Raw genomic sequence first — 20,401 nt, 5'->3', positions numbered from 1 at the left:
CATTCCTCAAACAAAAAAAGTTAAGTCAAAGTCTGTACCACCTAATTAAATACTTACCAGTGCATTCTCTTTGATCTGCAGCTTCTCAAGTACCACATTTCCTGAAACAAAATAACAGTCATTAACAAGGTATCATGGACTGTGCAATTACATAATAAACATCTAGCAATTCTCTCCCATAACTGCAAATTAATTTAATTTCAAAGAAACATACAAATACAAGTTCAGGAGCAACAGATTAATAAAATGGCTTTTACTATTTTGAATATGCAGCAAAAGTACAATCGAATGAAAGAACTTCAATCTGAAGTATTAAAATTTGATTCTCTTTCCATAATGTGATCTCATCTGCTGAGCTTTTCAAAGACTTTCTGTTCTGCATTTCTGTGTTCATCGTTGTGGTTATTGACTTCAGTAGTCGTCTGCGTAACTATTCAATTAATAGAATCTTACAGCAGAGAAACAGATCCTTGCAGTTTAGCTCATTCTCACCAACTGTGTTGCCTATTTACACTAATTCCATTTGTCTGCATTAGGCCCATATTCCTCAACTCCTTTCTTATCCAAGTACTCGTCCAAATGCTTCTTCAACATTGTAACTTGTACCCACCATGTCCTTTAGCATCGCATTCCAGATAACCACAACAATGCGGGAAAAACATACTCCTTAACATCTCTTAAATTTACCTCCTCACATCAAACCTGTGCCCTCTAGTTCTAAACTCCTGCCCTGGGAAATATCTTTTCTATTACACAAGTTGATACATTTTTATATGGTCACCCCTCAGTCTCCTCTGTTCCAATGAGAATAAACCATACCAACTACAGTCCTTCTGTATCTCTTAAAATCATTTGATCCAATGCTCTGCAATTTTTACATAAAAAGGGTGAAGATAATGCGCTGGCATGAGTAAAAGACTAGAGCTTTGGAGCCCAATAGGAATAAACAGATCGACAAACTGATATTACACTTGTGCCACAAGGAACACAAGTGGACCTCAGCCAACTATAATCAATATCATGAATCATATTTTTAAACTCAGCAATGTATACAGCTCACTTACAATAGAAAGCTGTAAGAGTACAGATCTCCAAAGCTTTGATAGCAGGTTTAAAATGTGGGCCAGAAGATGGCAGTCATGAATGGATAAAATATATTTGATTTTGTTTTAACATGAAGACAACTGCAAGTGATTTAATATTAAATATGGAGAGGATGAAGAACATAAGATCCCGGAGACACGGTGTCAAGATAAGAAGACCAGCATTTAGTGCTGAAGGAAAGGGAAATTTTGCTACTTGGAGAATTGCAGTTTTGTACTTCCCAACTGCCTACAGATCAAAGTTTAGATCAACAGACCTTTGCACACACTAAAGCATATATGTCAAACTCAAGGCCCGCGGGCCAAATCTGGCCCGCGGTGGAATTATCTTTGGCCCGTGAGATAATATCTAATTACTATTAAAGCTGGCCCCAGTAATCGAAGCACCTATGGCGTATGATATGGCTAATGCTGAGTTTATTCAGGTACCAGGTTTTCAGGGTTTTTAGTGTTTATTCGGCAGTCTTGCTCGGCAGTCTTCCTCATAAGAAACAGAATTTATAAAGTGAAACACTTTGTAGTTATAGCAGAGACTGAGACACATGAGAGCAGGCTGAAAAAACAGAGGCAATGAAAGCTGCGTTCGCACGCGTCCGACTGATCCGGCCCGCATGAAGCTGCATTTTGCTCAATCCGGCCCGTGACCTAAAATGAGTTTGACACCCCTGCACTAAGGGAACAAAGTAAGTGGATATGGGGTGAATGTTCACTATGACTTAATTAATTTCAGTAAAGTTTTAAGAAGTGGATAACATTTAGTTATCTGTTTCTAACTCGAAATTCTATAAATAGTGCTCCAATAAAGCAAGGGGCCCATGGACCCCAGGTTAGGAACCCTTGCTCTAGAATATACAGAGAGTGGTATTGGCCCCATGAGATTAAAAAAATGGTTGTGAACCCCTAGTCTATAGACTGTTCTGCTCAAAGACCCCAGGAGATCAGCAGTTTCTAAGATACCCAAACCACCCTGTCTGGCACCAACAATCATTCTACAAAGTCATTTAGGTCACATTTTTCCTCATTCTACTGTTTGATCTGAACAACAACTGAACCTTTTGACCATGTCTGCATGCTTTTATGTACTGAGTTGTTGTCACAATACTGACTAATTAGATATTTGCATTAACAAGCAGCTGTACCTAATAAAGTGGTCACTTGAAATAGTGATTGAGGTTGTTCTTTTGAAGTTTATTTAAGTGTGAGCTTGTTTTAAAGCATGAAACAGGCAACGATTTATAACATACAACTGAACCCCTGCATAATACTTACTATATCTAGAATAATTGTCAATGTTCTTTTGAGTACATTTTTAGCCAACCTTTCTTGAAAACAGATAGTTAAGCTTAGTTTATCTTTCTTGAAATTAATCTCTTTCATACCTTTCAAAAATTTTAAAAACTCATAAGATAAACACAATAAATTTCTCAATTCTGCGTCAAAATTGAGAAAAGCACACACAGATTTCACCTTCAGCTGAAATGAGACTATTTCTATTCTTCAAGAAAAAGTTTGCTCACACATGTAAGATGTTGAAAACTGCAGCAAAATAACCATTGCTTTCCTATGAGTGGCAGGATACTCTTCTTTCACAGAAATCCAGAACTTGTCCATGAGCAGGTCAGTAAATCTCATCCTGAGTGCATGATCAGAGTGCAGCTAACTAAGTTCTTCTTCTTCTCTCAAAGTCAAGTTCTCAGGCTAAGCAGAAGATTCGGAGAAAGGGTCCCTCACCCAATCATACACTTGTGTTGAAAGGGAGGAAAAATACTGTTCCGTTTTGCTCTACAGCTCTTCCAAATAGTTTTCAATAAGATTTGAGACTTTCCAATATCCTTCCCCACTCTCAAGTCCAAGTACCAGTAGAAACATTTCAAGAGTTCCTTTTGCAAAATTATTTTTTTCCGGAGATTCAGTTTCCCTTTAAATCCAAGAATCTTGTCACTTGAAGTCAAAACATTTTCTCCATTGCCTTGCAGAGACTTGTTCATCTGGTTCATATGATGGAAAATGTCTGTTAAGTAGGCTAGCTTCTGCAGCCAATCTTCATCCTCAAATCACTCACCAAAATCTCGCCTACTAGTTTCTTGAAAGTACTCTTGCAATTCACTTCTCGGCTCAAACACTCTGTTGAGAACTCTTCCCTCTGCTAAGCCGCTGGATTTCTGTATGCAGTAGGAGATTGGTGTGCTCTTTGTCCAGGTTTTCAGTTATTTTTAAAACATTCTCAAGTTAACTGGTCTTAAAGCTACTAAATAACTTGCATCCTGAGCCCTTTTGCTGACTGTGACTTTATTTTCAAAAGCTTTAACCTGTTTGCTTTAAGATTCCAATAGTCATTTAAAATACTCAGCACTTTTACATGTAATTTGGCTGTGATCTGCAGCTATGAATCTTTTCAATTTTGCTGGAGCCATTGCTACATTTGTAAATTGTTTGCCACAGATGAGGCACAACGGAATAGGACAACTTGGATCACCAGTCCATGTAAAGCCCATTGATAAGTAGCTTTCATTATAAAGATGGGCTTTTTGTGTCCCTTGTTGCACTAGTACAGTTGAATGACTCAAAAGATTGTAACTGTTCATTGTTAACCTTATCAGAATTGTCCGTAGGCCTAGGCCTACAATCCTCCTCTTCCATCCCACGTCTACTCTTCAAAAATCGCCAAACTGCACCATCTTTAGAATGAAAATTTCCATCCAATTTTCTACACTAGTAGTTTGTTCACTCCCTTAAGTCAGTCAGCGGCGCGAAGGGAAGTTGGGGGAGGCAACTCGGGAGGAGAGACTGACGTCACAGCCCAAGTTCAGCCAGTCCATTCAATGCTCAAAATACACACTTTACACTCACCATCCCACTGTCCTGCCCTCTGTGAAATACAGTGCTCATCAATTATCAACACCCTCCTCTAACTTACGTCAAAAACTGAGAATGGACCAACTGCGCACTGCCATACTAGCCTAAGAGACCTCTAACGAGATTGCTAACAGGGTTGCTCAGTCATTGTCTATCACTGCAAGCTCTAGCGTTGAGCGTTGCATGAAGTTCAAAAAAACAATGTTTTTTTTATCACAATCTCTCGCAGAACCCCAGGTGAGAAACCCTGATCTATTCTATCTGTGCCTCTCAAAATCTTATAAACCACCATCAGATCTCCCCTCAGCTTCCGCCACTCCAGACAAAACAACCCAAGGTTGTCCAAACTCTCATAATAACACATGCCCTCTAAACCAGGCAACAACCTGGTAAATCTCCTTCTGCACCCTCTCCATAGCCTCAACATCCTTCCTCTAATTAAGTGACTAGAACTGCATGCCTAACTAGAGTTTAATAAAGCTGCAACATAACTTCCTCACTTCTGAACTCATTGCCTCAATTAATAAAAGCAAACATGCAATATGCCTTCTTAACCACCCTATCAACCAGTGTAGCCACTTACAGGGAGCTATGAAGTTGGACCCCAAGATCCCTCAGCTCATCAACACTGTTAAGGGTCTTGCCAATGTGCCAAAAGCTTCCTTGCAACCCTATGTACCTGTGTCACCATTTTGAATGAATTATGGACCTTTATTCCCAGATCCCTTTGTTCTACAGCACTCCTCAGTGCACTACTCTTCACTGTGTAAGGCTACCCCGTTTGGTCCTGCCAAAGTATAGCACCTCGCACTTGTGGGGTGCTTTAAGTAACAAGTTTCATCTGCTATTTTTCAGCCCATTTTTCCAGATCCCACTGCAAGCTTTGTCAGTCTTTCTCGCTGTTCACCACAACCCCTACCTTGGCGTCATCAAACTTGCTGATCCAGTTAACCTCATTGTAATCCAGATCATTGATACAGACGACAATCAACAACAGACCTAGCACTGATTCCTGCAACACACCTCTAGTCACAGACCTCCAGTCAGAGAGGCAACCATCTGCTACCACTTTCTGGCTTCTCCCATAAAACTAATACCTAATCCAATTTACCTCATCATGCACGCCACACGACTGACCCTTCCTGACCAGACCAACCTCCCATGCAGGACCGGGTCAAATGCTTTGTTAAAGTCCATGAAGACAACATCCACTACTGATGTCAGGCTCACCAGCTTATAATTTCCTGGTTTACTTTCAGAGCCTCTCTTGAACAGCAGAACAAATTAGTAACGGGAAACAGAAAAAAGGCAAACAAACGATAAGTATTTTTGTTAGGCTTCACTGTGGAAGACATGATAGTATGCCAGAAATTCAAGAGTGTCAGGGAGTAGTAATGAGTGAAGTTGCCATTACCGAGAAGGTGCCTGGGAAGCTGGAAGTTTTGAACCAGATGGACTATACCCCAGGGTTCTGAAAAAGGTAGGTGAAGAGATTGTGGAGGCGTTAGTAATGATCTTTCAAGGTTCACTAGATTCTGGAATGGTTCAGGACTGGAAGTGAATAAAGGAAATTATACACAAATTAGCCTGTCTTGATATCGGAAGATATCAAGGTATCAAGGGAAGATATCGGAGTCCATTATTCAAGATGAGGTGACTTAGTGGCCCATATAAAATACACCAAAGTCAGTATGGTTTCCCTAAGGGGAAGCCTTACCTGACAAATCTGTTGGAACGCTTTGAGGATATAACAGAATAGACAAAAGAGAGTCAGTGGATGTTGTATGCTTGGATTTTCAGACAAGGTACATGAAGCTGCTTAACAAAGTAAGAGCCCATGGTATTACAGGAATGATACTAGCATGGATTGAAGACTGGCTGACTGGCAAGAAGCAAAGTGTGGGAATAAAGGGGGCCTTTTCAGGCTGACTAGTGATGTTCCGCAGGGGTCGGTGTTGGGATCGCTTCATTTCACGTTATAGGTCAATGATTTGGATGATGGAATTGATGGCTTTGTGGTCAAGTTTGGAGACAATATGAGCAATATGAACAGGCAGGTGGTGTTGAGGTTACAGGGAGTCTGCAAAGGAACTTAGACAGATTGGGAGAATGGGCAAAGAAGTGGCAGATGGAATACAGCATAAGAAATTCTATGATCATGCTCTCTGGTAGAAGGAATAAAGGTATAAACTGTAACAGCTTAACCGCCATCCCAACGAAAGATGTGGAGATGAGGGAGAGTGCAAAAGACTGGATTAGAGATTGAACAAACTTTGGTCGTTTTCTCTGGAGCAAGAGAGGCTGAGGAGATAGGGCTTATAAGATTATGAAAGGGATGGACAGACAGTATATATTGCTATCCCCAGAGTTGAAATGTCAAACACAAGAGAGCATGCAATTGAAGTGACAGGGATAAGTTCAGAGGGGATGTGCTCGGCAGGATTTTTTTTTAAACAGAAAATGGAGGTAGCCCTTACTGTACTCGCTTTATATGTATCAATGATTGTATGGCTAAGTACAGCTCCAGTGTTTGCTGATTATCCTATCGTTGTCGGCCGAAGCCAAGATGGTGACAAATCAGCATATAAGAGGGTGAAAATGTGGTTGAATGGTACGACAACAACCTCTCACTCAACATCAGCAAAACCAAATGGCTGATCATCAACCAGAGGAGGAGAAAGCTGAAGGTCCATGAACTAGTCCTCATTAAAGAATCAGAGATGGAGTGAGTCAGTAACTTTAAATTCCTTGCTGTTCCATCAGATAATCACAAAGAAAGCACAACAACACCTCTACTTTTTTTAGAAGTCTGTATAGATTCAGCATGTCACCTAAATCTCTGGTAGACTTCTATCGATGCACAGTGAAGTATATCCTAACTGGTTGCGTCATGGCCTGGTATGGAAATACCAACACCCAAGAATGGGAAAGTCCTCTTCTTTGTGGTGGCGTGTTGGGGAGGAAGCATTAAGAAGAGGGACGCCTCACGTCTTAATAAGCTGGTAAGGAAGGCGGGCTCTGTCGTGGGCAAAGTACTGGAGAGTTTAACATCGGTAGCTGAGCGAAGGGCGCTGAGTAGGCTACGGTCAATTATGGAAAACTCTGAACATCCTCTACATAGCACCATCCAGAGACAGAGAAGCAGTTTCAGCGACAGGTTACTATCGATGCAATGCTCCTCAGACAGGATGAAGAGGTCAATACTCCCCAATGCCATTAGGCTTTACAATTCAACCGCCAGGACTTAAGAACTTTTTAAAAGCTATTATTAATGCTTTTTGAGATAGTGATTTAGATGCATATCATATTTTTTACTGAGTTAAGTATTGTATGTAATTAGTTTTGCTACAACAAGTGTATGGGACATTGGAAAAAAAGTTGAATTTCCCCATGGGGATGAATAAAGTATCTATCTATCTATCTATCTAAAGGCAAAGTCCTCTCTAATACTGAGCACATTTACATAGATCGATGGCACAAAAAAAGCAGCATCCATCATCGAGGATCCCACCATCCAGGCCATGCACTCTTCTTGCTACTAGCAACAGACAGGAGATACAGGTGCCTTAGGTCCCACATCACCAAGTTCAGGAAAAGTGTGATCATTAGGCTCCTGAGCCAACCTGGATAACTTCACTCACATTAACTCTGAACTGATTGCACAAGGACCCTACAACTCATGTTCTCATTTATTTATTTATTTATTGATTGCACAATGTCTTCTTTTGCACCCTGGTTGTTTGTCAATGTATGTTTGTGTCATTTTCAACATTCTGTTGAGTTTTTATTTTCCTGTGAATGCCCACAAGAAAACAAATCTCAAAATAGCATACAGCAACATAGAGATACTTCACTAATACATTTACTTTGAACTTTGGATGTCTAGAGTACCTTACTAAAGGTGGTAGTGGTGTCAGACAAAATGAGGCTTCCAGAGGTTCTTGGATGGACAAATAAATGGAGGAATATGGACATTGTCAGAAAGAAGGGATTAATTAAGCATTTATAATTAGTTTTGCATAATATAATGAGCTGAAGATCCTGTTCCCATCCTGTTCAATGTTTACTCTGAATTTATAGCACTTTTGTTAATATAAGAAGCTTTTGTTGGCTCTGGGCCTGCACTAGATAGAGCTTAGACGAGTGGGAGGGGTGGAGGAATCTCACTGAAACCTATCCAATATTGAAAAGTCTGGATAAAGTGGATGTGGAGAGAATGTTTCCTATGGTGGGAGAGTCCAGGACCAGAGGGCGCAGCCTCAGAATCGAGGTACGTCTGTTTAAAACAGGGATGAGGAGGAATTTCTTTAGCCAGAGGGTGGTGAATTTGTGGATGTTGAGACCAAGTCACTGGGTTAAGACGGAGGTTCATAGGTTCCTAATTAATCAGTGAGTCACAGGTAAGGGGGAGAATTGGGTTGAGAGGGATAATAAATGAGCCATAATGGAAAAGTTGAGCAAACTTGACGGGTCAAAAGGCCCAATTCTGTTGCCATTTCTTATAGTCTTATGATCTGTCAACCTCACAATCCTCTAGTCACTCCCACCACCATGAGACTGTTGCAACCACACCCCCCACCCCCAGTTTCAGCCCTGGACCCGCACATTACCCTCTCCCAGCAACCTGTCCCCTCCGCCGCCCCCGTCTCCCAGACTGAGCCCCGGTATGGGGTGACAAGGCCTGCTGAGGGAATCCAGGGCCGTCGCCACCCAGGATGTGGTGTGGACGGGGTCCTTACCTCCCCAGATTCCGAGCTTCAGCTGGGACTTGTCCAGATTCTTCACATAATCTCCCAAGAAGCGGTTCAGCAAGTCGGCCACCAGCGACTCAAACACCATCGCTGCTGCCGCCGTACCGTGACGCAGCAAGAGTCCGCGCGCCGCGAGATGCTCACACCCGTGTCCGCGCGCCCGTCCCGGAGTCGCCCGCCCTCGCCGTCCGCGCGCCGCGAGATGCTCACACCCGTGTCCGCGCGCCCGTCCCGGAGTCGCCCGCCCTCGCCGTCCGCGCGCCGCGAGATGCTCACACCCGTGTCCGCGCGCCCGTCCCGGAGTCGCCCGCCCTCGCCGTCCGCGCGCCCGTCCCGGAGTCGCCCGCCCTCGCCGTCCGCGCGCCCGTCCCGGAGTCGCCCGCCCTCGCCGTCCGCGCGCCCGTCCCGGAGTCGCCCGCCCTCGCCGTCCGCGCGCCCGTCACGGAGGCGCTCGTCCTCCTGTCCGCGCGCCCGTCCCGGAGTCGCCCGCCCTCGCTGTCCGCGCGCCTGTCCCGGAGTCGCCCGCCCTCGCTGTCCGCGCGCCCGTCCCGGAGTCGCTCGTCCTCCTGTCCGCGCGCCCGTCCCAGAGTCGCTCGTCCTCCTGTCCGCGCGCCCGTCCCAGGGTCGCCCGCCCTCGCTGTCCGCGCGCCCGTCCCGGAGTCGCCCGCCCTCGCTGTCCGCGCGCCCGTCCCGGAGTCGCCCGCCCTCGCTGTCCGCGCGCCTGTCCCGGAGTCGCCCGCCCTCGCTGTCCGCGCGCCCGTCCCGGAGTCGCTCGTCCTCCTGTCCGCGCGCCCGTCCCAGAGTCGCTCGTCCTCCTGTCCGCGCGCCCGTCCCAGGGTCGCCCGCCCTCGCTGTCCGCGCGCCCGTCCCGGAGTCGCCCGCCCTCGCTGTCCGCGCGCCCGTCACGGAGGCGCTCGTCCTCCTGTCCGCGAGCCCGACACCGCCGGCCTCACAAAGCTCCCGGGCTGTCATATCACTTACCTACCTGACAAGGTAAGCACACAACAGAGAGCGCACTGTTTCTGCACACGTTACCGGCCTGGCCCAGTGTGCATCGCCACTATTCACAACAGTTTGCACTCTGCCTGGCCCAGTGTGCATCGCCACTATTCACAACAGTTTGCACTCTGCCTGGCCCAGTGTGCATCGCCACTATTCACAACAGTTTGCACTCTGCCTGGCCCAGTGTGCATCGCCACTATTCACAACAGTTTGCACTCTGCCTGGCCCAGTGTGTATATCCACTATTCACAACAGTTTGCACTCTGCCACACTCTCCAGTGTGCACATTGGAGACACAAGGGAGTGCAGATGCTGGAATCTGAAGAAAGACATAAACTGCTGGAATTACTCTGCATCAGGCAGTGTCTGTGGAGGGAAAGGAATGGTTGATGTTAATGTTGAGAACCTTCAGGATGCAAAGGGTGGCACATTGTGTGAAGCCCCTGCTCACAGCACTGAAAATCTGTTCAAACTATCTGGGAGTGACATGGTGTGCACAACCCCGGCTCACAACACCATTTAACAGGCCCCTGCATTTTGAGAGGGGTGTTGCAGTCCCGGGAATTGCCCATATCACAATTACATGCAATACAAACCTACATTGAGAAATACCGGTCGAAAAAACAATTGTGTTGCTTGTTTCTGTTTCACACAAATCTCTGAGTCTAAATCTTTGGGGAGTGATGTGTGAATTCTGTAAGGATGGATTTCCATAACCCAAACAAACAGAAGGTAAAGCTCACATGATGTAGCACCAACACAGTGATGGCAACCTGTGTGAATACTGTGCAAGCATGGACAGGGTTACTCACAGAATCTGCTGGTATTTCTTGGTGGAGTGTTGTGCACATTAATTGTTCATACTCCTGGCTGCTCATTCAATGCACACGTCTTGCTCACTTTTCCCCATGAGGAGCAACATTAGTAATACAGACTTTACTCACACATCTTAATGCTGGCACCAAAAGGTATATAGTGTTCTCTCACTCTCTCAGGGTGGCACTATTTGCATTCTATGAAGCTGACATAATGTGAACTCTCCAGTGTGCACAGCTGCTATTCACACCAGAAAGTGCACAGACCCTGCTTACACTTCCAAAGGTAGGAACAGAATGCACAGAGCCTGCCTACTCTTCCCAAGGAAGTTATGAAGTCACACATCTTGGAAACTGCTCCATGTCAAATAAAATATATATTCAAGCAAGTCCCATATCCTCTAGACCTCTCCTATCCATGTACAGTACCTGTCCTTTAAAGTCATTAACCACTTGCTCTGACAGCTCTTCATACTTACAGACCACATTGAGTGAAAAAGTTGCCACTCAGAGTCCTAGTAAATCTTTCCATCCCACCTTGAATGTCTGCCCTCTAGTTCTTGATTACCCATCCCAGGAAAAAGACCGAGTGCAATCACATTATCTAAGCCCCCCATGATTCTACATACCTCTACAGGTTCACCTTTCAGTCTCCTATGCTCCTGTCCTGTCCCGCCTCTCCCAATAATTCAGTCCTTCAAATCCTGGCAACATCCTTGTAAATATTTGCTGCCCTCATTTCAGTTTATAATATCTTTCCTATGGAGGAGTGACTAAAACTGAATGCAATATTCCAAGTGCAGCCTCACCAGTGTCTTGTACAACCACAACCTAACCACGTAACCTTCTGATTTGGGTATTGATTCCTCTGACTTACTCAGCCTTGGGTACCAAACGCCTTCTTCGCCACCCTGTCTAATTGTGACTCCACTTTCAAAAAGTAATATAGTTGACCTCTAAGGTCCTTCTGTTTTACAACTCTGCCCAGAGCCCTACCATTCACTGTGAAATACATACTTTGATCTGACTCCAAAATGCAATACTGGGTGAAACTTTATTTGCCATTCCTCAGTCCACTTGCAAAGCTGGTCAAGATCGGCTATAATTCTTGATAACCTTTTCACTATCTTTGATAGTACCAACGTATTTCACTATCATCAGCAAACTTACAAAGTCTGCTTGTACATTCTTATACAAATTATTGATATAGATGACAAACAACAATAGTCACAGCACCAGCCCACAAGGCACAGCACTAGTCTTGGGGTTCCAGTCTGAGAAACAAATTTCCACTATCACCCTCTGCTTATGGGATGTTGCTAGGAATGAGAAATGCTCCTACAGACAAAATTAAAACTCTTTGGGAACAAGATTTACAGACTTAAATTTCTGAGGAAACTTGGAATGAAATTTTTAAATTGGTTAACACTTCATTGTTATGTACCCGTCATTCCCTCTTACAATTTTAAGTGGTTCATAGGGCTCACACGTCTAAAGATAAGCTATCTCGTTTTTATTCGGATATATCTCCTTTCTGTGATGGATGTAATAATGGAGAAGTTTCATTAATTCACATGTTTTGGACATGTCCAAGCCTTGAAAGATACTGGAAGGAAGTATTCCAGACTTTCTCGGTACTTTTCAAGGTAAATTTTAAGCCTAACCCTTTGACCGCATTATTTGGTATTATTGGAGGAAAAGACTTTATTTTGGCTTTTACTTCTCTTATAGCTAGGAGGGTGCTCTTGCTTAAATGGAAGGATGTCGTTCTGCCTACTCATGCTCAATGGTTACGGAATGTTATGTCATGTTTAAATTTAGAGAAGGTCCATTGTTCCGTTTTTGAATCTAGCCAAGACTTCTATACATTGTGGGGACCATTTCTGAGTTATTTTCAAAACCTTTGATTTATTGTAAAAGTACAGATGGTGGCTAATAATATATTTTATTATATGATAAGGGTTTTGTCACCATTTTTCTAGCATTTCTTAACAGCTCTGACTTTGGTAGTGGGTTTAGATTTTTTTCTGTATAACAAAATTATTATATTTCAATATTACAATTTAATTTAACTTTTATGAATACAGAGTTTTGTGATTGTAACTGTAGTTTTAATACAATGTATTTGGTGCTATTTTATTTTCTTTTGACATATATATCTTCTTGTACTCTGTATTCCTCTATGCAGAAGCTAATAAAAATATTGAAAGAGGAACTTATCAAAGGCCTTACTGAGGTCCAAGTACTGTAGACCACATCTACTACCCTGAGAGGTGGAAGCTGCTTCACTGACAGCGTTTAAGAAGTGTCGAAATTTGCTCTTAGATCATGCGGGTATTGACAGCTCTGGAACAAGTGCTGGAAGATGGGATGAATGTAGATAGGTTGGAGTGGTCAAGGCCTGTTTCCATGATGTCTGACTCTATGGTGAAGCGAAGATCATGGTTGAAGGAACAGTTGAAGTTTAATCACGGTACTGTCAAGAAGAAACTCCAGTTATAAATACATGCTTTGTAATGTCAGCTACAATTGGAAAATGTCATTGTCACATCATGACCCTCTTAACAAGTACATTCTAGAGGTTGGCGAATGTGAAAAGGTGCATTTAGGGTGTCTAACAAGGGTAGGATATACTCAATGAATGGTGGGGCCTGAGGGACTATTAAGGAACAAAGTCCAAGTCCAACAGTTCCTAAAGTTTCAGCATAGGTAGATCAGGTATTAATGAAGATGTACAGAATACCAGTGTTCATTAGCCAAAATACAGAATCGATGAGCAGGGAAGTTATTAAACTTTGTCAAGACCTCACCTAGAATATCATGTGCAATTTTGGTCTTTACTGTATGGGAATTATCCCACGGCGATCTTAATTATATCACTTCCCACCCCGTCCCCTGCAAAAATGCTATTCCCTTTTCTCAGTTCCTTCATCTCCACCACATCTGTTTGCAGGGTGAGGCTTTCCTTTCCAGGACATCAGAGATGTCCTCCTTCTTCAAAGAACAGGGCTTCCTTCCCTCTGCTATTGATGCTGCCCTCACCCGCACCGCCTCCATTTCCTGTACATCCACGCTCACCCTATCCTCGTGCCACCTTAGTAGTGATAGTTCCTCTTGTCCTCACCTACTACCCATGAGCCTCCTCATCCAACACATCATTCTCTGCAACTTCCATTATCTTCAACGAGCTTCACTCTCTGTTTACGGCAAGAATCACTCCCTCCATGATTCCCATGTCGATTTGTCCCTCTCCTCTAATCCCCCTCTTGGCACATATCCCTCCAAGCTACAGAAGTACTACAGCTCCCGTTCACCTCATTCTTCACCTCCATTCAGGGCCCCAAACATCCCTACAGGTGAGACAACACTTCACCTATGAATCTGTTGGGGTTGTCACTGTATCTGGTGCTCCCAATGGAGCCTCCTCTACATTGGTGAGGCTCAGTGTAGATAGGGCTACTGCTTTGTCGAGCACCTCCACTTCCTATACATGAAACAGAATTTCCTGGTGGCCAACAATTTTAACTCCTATCCCTCTTCCCATTCTGACATGTCAGTCAATGGCTTCCTCTTGTGCCACAATGAGGCCAATCTCAAGTTGGAGGAAGAACACCTCATATTCCATCTAGGTAGCCTCCAACTTGATGCCATGAACATCAATTTCTCCTTCTGGTAGTCTTTTTCCACCTCCCCTTCCCTCCTCTTCTATTCCTCACTCTGGCCTCTTACCTCTTCTCCTCACTTGCCTATCATCTTTCTGTGGTGCCCCTCCTCCTTCCCTCTCTCCTCCTATCAAATTCCTTCTTCTTCAGTCCTTTGCCTTTTCCACCTATCACCTCCCAGCTTCTTACTTCATTTCTCCCCCCCCACCACCTGGCTTCACCTTTCACCTTCTAGCCTCTTTCCTCTTCTCCCACCCATCTTCTTAATCAGTTCTGATGAAGAGACTCAGCCCAAAACCTCAAATGTTAATTCATTTCCATAGCTGCTGCCTGACCTGCTGAGTTCCTCCAGCATTTTGTGTGTGTTTCACTGGGATGTTGTCTAGGATAGGGTAATGAGGGAAGACAAGACAGATGGGTTTTGCTGTCGTTGGAGCGGTAAAGACCGAGGGGGAAACTGATAAATTGTGAGAAATTATGAGAGGCAGGTGAGGGGTAAGCTTCTCACGATCTCGGAGGTATCTGGAGGGAATTGAATTGAATTGGCTTTATTACTTGCATCCTTCATTTTCATGAGGAGTAAAAATCTCTATGTTACGTCTCTGTCTAAATGTGCAATTTATAGTAACTTATAATAAATATTATGTACAACAGGATAGCCAATGTAACATAGAAATACAGTTGTGTCAGCATGAATTAAGCTTGGTGGAAGAAGCTGTCCCAGAGCCTATTAGACCCACCTTTCATGTTGCGGTACCGTTTCCTGGATGGTAATACATGGAATAGATTGTGGTTGGGGGTGACTCGGGTCTCCAATGATCATTTGGGGCCTTTTTACACACCTGTCTTTGTAAATGTCCTGAATATTGGGAAGTTCACATTTATAGATGAGCTGGGCTGTCCGCACCACTCTCTGCAGAGTCCTGTGATTGAGGGAAGTACAGTTCCCATACTAGTCAGTGATGCAGCCAGTCAGGATGCTCTCAATCGTGCCCCTGTAGAAAGTTCTTAGGATTTGGGCTATACCAAACTTCTTCAGCCGTCTGAGGTGAAAGCGGTGCAGTTGTGCTTTTTTCAGCACACAGCCAGTACGTACAGACTACGTGAGATCCTCGATGATGTTTCTGCCAAGGAATTTAAAGCTGTTCACCCTCTCAACCCCAGATCCATCGACGTCAATAGGGGTTAGCCTGTCTCCATTCCTCCTGTAGTCCACAACCAGCTCCTTTGTTTTTGCAACGATGAGGGAGAGGTTGTTTTCTTGACACCACTGTGTCAGGGTGATGACTTCCTCTCTGTAGGCTGCCTCATTATTATTTGAGATTAGGCCATAGATTTAGAGTAAGGAATAAAAGGTTTAAAGGGTATCTGAGGAAGTATTTTTTCATCCAGAAGATTACTGCGTGAGAAGGAGGTAGAAACTTACTTTAAGTATCTGGATGATCACCTGAATCACTAAGGTAGAGAAAGGTGTGCACCAAGGGCTGGCATTTGGAATTGGGGAACATGAGTACTTGAAGGGCAACAAGGACGAGGTGGGCCTAAGGATCTGTTTCATGCTATTTAACGCTGAGACTCCATGACTTAAACCTGTAAAATGGTGCTGTCCTGAGGATGTCTTTCTGATGAGCTCCTTGGCTGGACTCCCCTTCTTGCCTCCAATGCCAAAAGACAAAGACTGTGATAATCTGCAGTATGGGTTTGGTGCAGTACTCAAACTCTGTTAACTCTTGTGATTATGAAACAGGAAGTAGATGACAGTGCTACTGTCAGGGAGAGCCAGTTATATCACAGCAGTATTATTTTCCATGTTGATTCGAACGCAGAACAGTACAGCACAGGAACAGACTTTTCAATCCATGTTACCTGTTATTACTGAGCTGATCCCCTTAACAGATCCCCCTGGCACCGCAAGTAACATCCACTCCTCAGATCCAGCACTTTAATAGTCCAGTTGATTTGAGAGGTGTCGGGAAACTTAGAGGAGGCCCATCCTCGACACCGGGGCGCAGGTCAAGTTGCTGTACAGTTCGTTTTACAACTGTTAGTGGAAGCATTTACACTTGAGGGCATTGGAGATTTGGGGTACCAGTGCCGGTGATTATTCAGATGACGGTTATTGGTCAGAGTTAAAGTGTTTTCTGGACACGTGCCAGGGCTGGCAAAGGTCGCAGCTCGTGAGTGACTGTCTCTACGGAATCAAGTTTGAAATGAAGACGGAGGGACTGGAGAGAGTGATCTGGATGTGTGGTACATGCTGCCTTTTGCTGACTTTCCCTCGATTGAGGAAGAGACCTTTGGCCCTTCTCCCACTGAGTCAAGTGCAGTGGGGAGGGTTAGTTGTGTGCAGTAGGGGGCATGAGTGAGAGGTTGAGAGAGGAGTTGGTAGCGGGCCCGAGGTATCCCCAGTTGTGTCCGAGCCTGAAGGGTTTGGGTGAGGGTGTACGGAGGTCTCAGAGGGTTAGGGAACTCCCAGATAAGTTGGCCTATGCAGGGTGTGAGGTTTACTGTGTGGGGGGGAGATGTGTCTGTTTGTGTTTGGGTTAGGGTGTGTTGGCAGGAAAGGCAGCGAGTTTTTTAATAGTCATGAAGACATGACTTTTATTTGGTGGGGGGAGAATGTAAAGGGGGTTTCTTCTTTTTCTTTGTTACTGCATATTTTAATCAAAAGGGCTTCTTTGTTTTGTTAAAACTAGGACTGCTTCTTTCTTGCGAGAGAGTGCTGGAAGCTTGTTTGGGTTAAAATTTACTGATAACGAGAATTGTACTCCCTTGTTAACCAATTGGGATTAATGTTGTTCTTTCTTCTGAGTCTGTAAGCTATTGTTGGTGGGCTTTTGGGGAGATTGGCACGAGGGAGTGAGAGAGAGAGGACGCGATGCTGTAAACTGGGCGAGGAACGGACCCCAAGCGGGGGTCCAAGGCCAGGAGGTACTCCGAGGAGAGGAGACGAAGATAGATGTGTTTGGTTGACCACTTCGGGTGGTCCTGAGCTGCGAGTCGAGGAGTTCGGAGGGGATCGAATGGTGGCCAGAAGACTTCGGTAATTGAGCTCCAACAGTTGTGCATGAAGTGGTTTGGACTTTGATAAGTTTGGCGCCTTTTCTTTATTTTCTTTTCCTTCATATATACTGTATCGTTATTAATCACTTAGTTATAGTAATATTTATAAATTGTACTCATTTAATCGCATATGGTGTACTGTCTGTTTTTGGGCGAGGCGGGGACATCACACAGCATCCACACCAGCTGATTACCCAGTTTCTCGGGGCCGAAGGCTGCTCCCCCAGACGAGAACGAGCTGAGCGAGCCTGAGGCGACCCAGGGGGTTACATATAGAATCCTACATCACAAAAATTAGCCCTTCTCATCCATTCCAACTGTAATGCCTATCTAGGCTAATCCCATTTGCCAGCTTTTGCCTCCTGTCCCTCAATGCTATTTCTATTCAAGGATCAATCCAAATGTCTTTTAAAAATTATAATTTGTACCTGCCTCTCCCATCTCTTCTGGCAGCTCTTTCCCAAAAACCTCCGCCCTCAGAGTGAAAGACTTTCCTCTCAGATCTCCATTAAATTTCTCCCTTCTCACCTTAAACCCATTTCCTCTAGCTCTAGACTTTTCTACCCCGGGAAAAAAACTCTGATTCTCTCTCCTATCTATAACCCTCATAATATTATACATCTCTCCACAGTCACGCCTCAGCCTCCATACATTCCAATGAGGATAAACCCATCCTATCCAATCCCTTCTTATAACTTTTTCCCTCCCTTTCAGGCAATGCCTGGCTGAATCTCATCTGCACTGTCATATCCGTCCTGTGATGTGGTACACAGTTCTTCAAGTGTGGTCTAACCATTCATGCATGATAGTGCTGGAGCATGGCAGCTCGTTGCAAGCGGCTCTCGCCAGATCTATTCATTACTTCTATTATAATAGTTCTACTCTTTGAAATCTAAATTCTATGTCTCTAAGGTAGCGTTCTTTTACATTCTGTTACAATTTACCTTCTGCTGTCTCAATGCACCATTGAAATGAATTGATCTGGTTGAACAGTCTGCAAGCCAAGTATTTCACTGTACCTCAGTACACATGACAATAATAAACCTATTTATGTCACAACCACGGATTCGGCAGCACATCAGATTCGGCGATTGCGCTCGTGAATATGCACGTGTCAGCTAATTATTATCGCATTGTGATAGTATTTAACTCCATTCATTCCATCACAGTCTTTGTCGAGACTTGGACACAGACACAGCAACTCTTCGCTGCCTGCATTCCGCCTTGCCTGAAAAATTGGACTGTTGAGCCAACTGAATCTGAAGACCCGCGGTATTCGTTTAATTCTTAGTTGTGCTTTTCAGCCGCAGTGTAGGCTTCGTTTTCCATTTGAGACTTTTAGTTAACGGCCCTGTTTGGCCTAGCGTTTATTGTTTTCTTTCCCTTTAACACTCTTTGCATTAAATTCTGTGATCTATCGACCTGCTTCAGTGTCGCTCATTCCACACTTGGGCTATATCTGAACCGAATGTGTCAGCAAGTCTCAACCACACAGAAATGGACCCAGAGGAGAGAGAGCAGCTGACCTTGGGCATGAAATTCATTGGTCAGTGATTTGTCGACGCAACGATGTTCCATTGGAATTCCTATGTATGAACTCTTGTTTCTGTTTGCAGTGTGACACAAGGATCTTGCCAACTAATAGACCCAGCAAAGTTTGAACAGTGACATTTTGACATTGGTGGCTTGAGGAGACAGTGCCTTTATTCCGAGTGCATATCCTGACTCTACATTCCAAGAGTACCAAGTCTAAATTCCGAGTTACTCTAGTCTACATTGAGTTTCTCTGGTATCCATTCCAAGCTGTTTAAGTCACAAGTACTCAGGTTCCCAGCTTTGTGGTCCCAATACTCAGGTCACTGTAACAAATGAGCGCCTCAAGCAAGCTTATCAATTAACTCAACAAATCATCTTCAAGTCAATAGTGTAAATTCTGGAAGGGCCCTACTTCAAAAGCTAATTCCTGACCGGAGTGTTTAAAGACACAAGTAAAGTAACCCAATCAAGAGTATTTTTAACCCCTTGATGAAAGATAATGGTACAGACTGGGAAAATTGAACTTTCATGTAGCAAATTAAACAGATCTACAGAGAACCAACTAGCTTAGCGATGAAAGAAACCTGTCTATGCTGTCTTGCTCTGTAAAATTGAGAGTATATCTGTGGTGAACTACATATACCTGTCTGGACACGCCCCCCCTGCTGACTGCTCCTGTGGCTCCTCCCACAGACCCCTGCTGACTCCTCCTGTGGCTCCTCCCACAGACCCCTGCTGACTGCTCCTGTGGCTCCTCCCACTGACCCCCCCCCCCCCGCTGACTGCTCCTGTGGCTCCGCCCACAGACCCCTGTATAAAGGCGATTGAGGCCTGAGCCCTGCCCTCAGTCTCCAGGATGTAGCATGGTGGTCAATTGCTGCTTGTTCTTTCTTCCAGCCAATAAAAGCCTATATCTCGCCCCACGTCTCGGAGAGTTATTGATGGTGCATCAATATCCTAACTGTCTCTGGAAAAATTGTGAGAGATAAAACGCTGTGAAGAAGAATTGAAAAGATTCATTCTCTAGCTTTCAAGTTTCATGGTTTCTAGGTTTCCCAAGGACCTTTCTCGATGTTCCCAGGGTTTTCTTTTCCTGATCGTTTCCAAGGCTTAATGTGTTTAGGGTTTTTCAATGTCCTCCCCTATCTCGCACTCCCAAGCCTCCCTCTCGGCCCCGCCCGGGCTTTCTTGATCTGTCTGTTGGGGTTCCCAAGCCCCTCAGAAATCCTCAGTCTCTCAGTCTGTTGGGGTTCCCAGGCCCCACAGGGTTCCCCAGGTCTCTCAGTCAGTTGAGGTTCCAGGTGTCTCAGGATCCCCTGGTCACTCAGTCTGTTGGGGTTCCCAGGCCCCTCAGGATCCCCCCGTCTCTCAGTCTGTTGAGGTTCCAGGCTCCACAGGGTTCCCCAGGTCTCTCAGTCTGTTGGGGTTCCCAGGCCCTGCAGGGTTCCCCAGGTCTCTCAGTCTGTTGGGGTTCCAGGCCCCTCAGGATCCACCCATCTCTCAGTCTGTTGGGGTTCCAGGCCCCGCAGGGTTCCCCAGGTCTCTCTGTCTGTTGGGGTTCCCAGGCCCCTCAGGATCCCCCTGTCTCTCAGGCTGTTGGGGTTCCAGGCCCC

At 44.8% G+C, this 20,401-nt stretch overlaps 1 protein-coding gene across 1 annotated transcript in view; it reads right to left on the bottom strand.

The window, feature by feature from the left end:
• The window catches only part of vps13c (vacuolar protein sorting 13 homolog C), a 389,552-nt gene extending 380,684 nt beyond the window's left edge, over positions 1–8,868 (bottom strand). Inside the window, 2 exon segments of the mRNA XM_073024838.1 lie at positions 58–101; positions 8,699–8,868. Of these exon segments, the coding sequence (XP_072880939.1) occupies positions 58–101; positions 8,699–8,798 (144 nt within the window). The 5' untranslated portion in view covers positions 8,799–8,868.
• Positions 8,869–20,401: the final 11,533 nt, after the last annotated feature.

The sequence above is a fragment of the Hemitrygon akajei genome, chromosome 21, assembly GCF_048418815.1.
Source record: "Hemitrygon akajei chromosome 21, sHemAka1.3, whole genome shotgun sequence".
Lineage (NCBI taxonomy): Eukaryota > Metazoa > Chordata > Chondrichthyes > Myliobatiformes > Dasyatidae > Hemitrygon > Hemitrygon akajei.
This window is presented reverse-complemented; position numbering and strand designations above follow the sequence as displayed.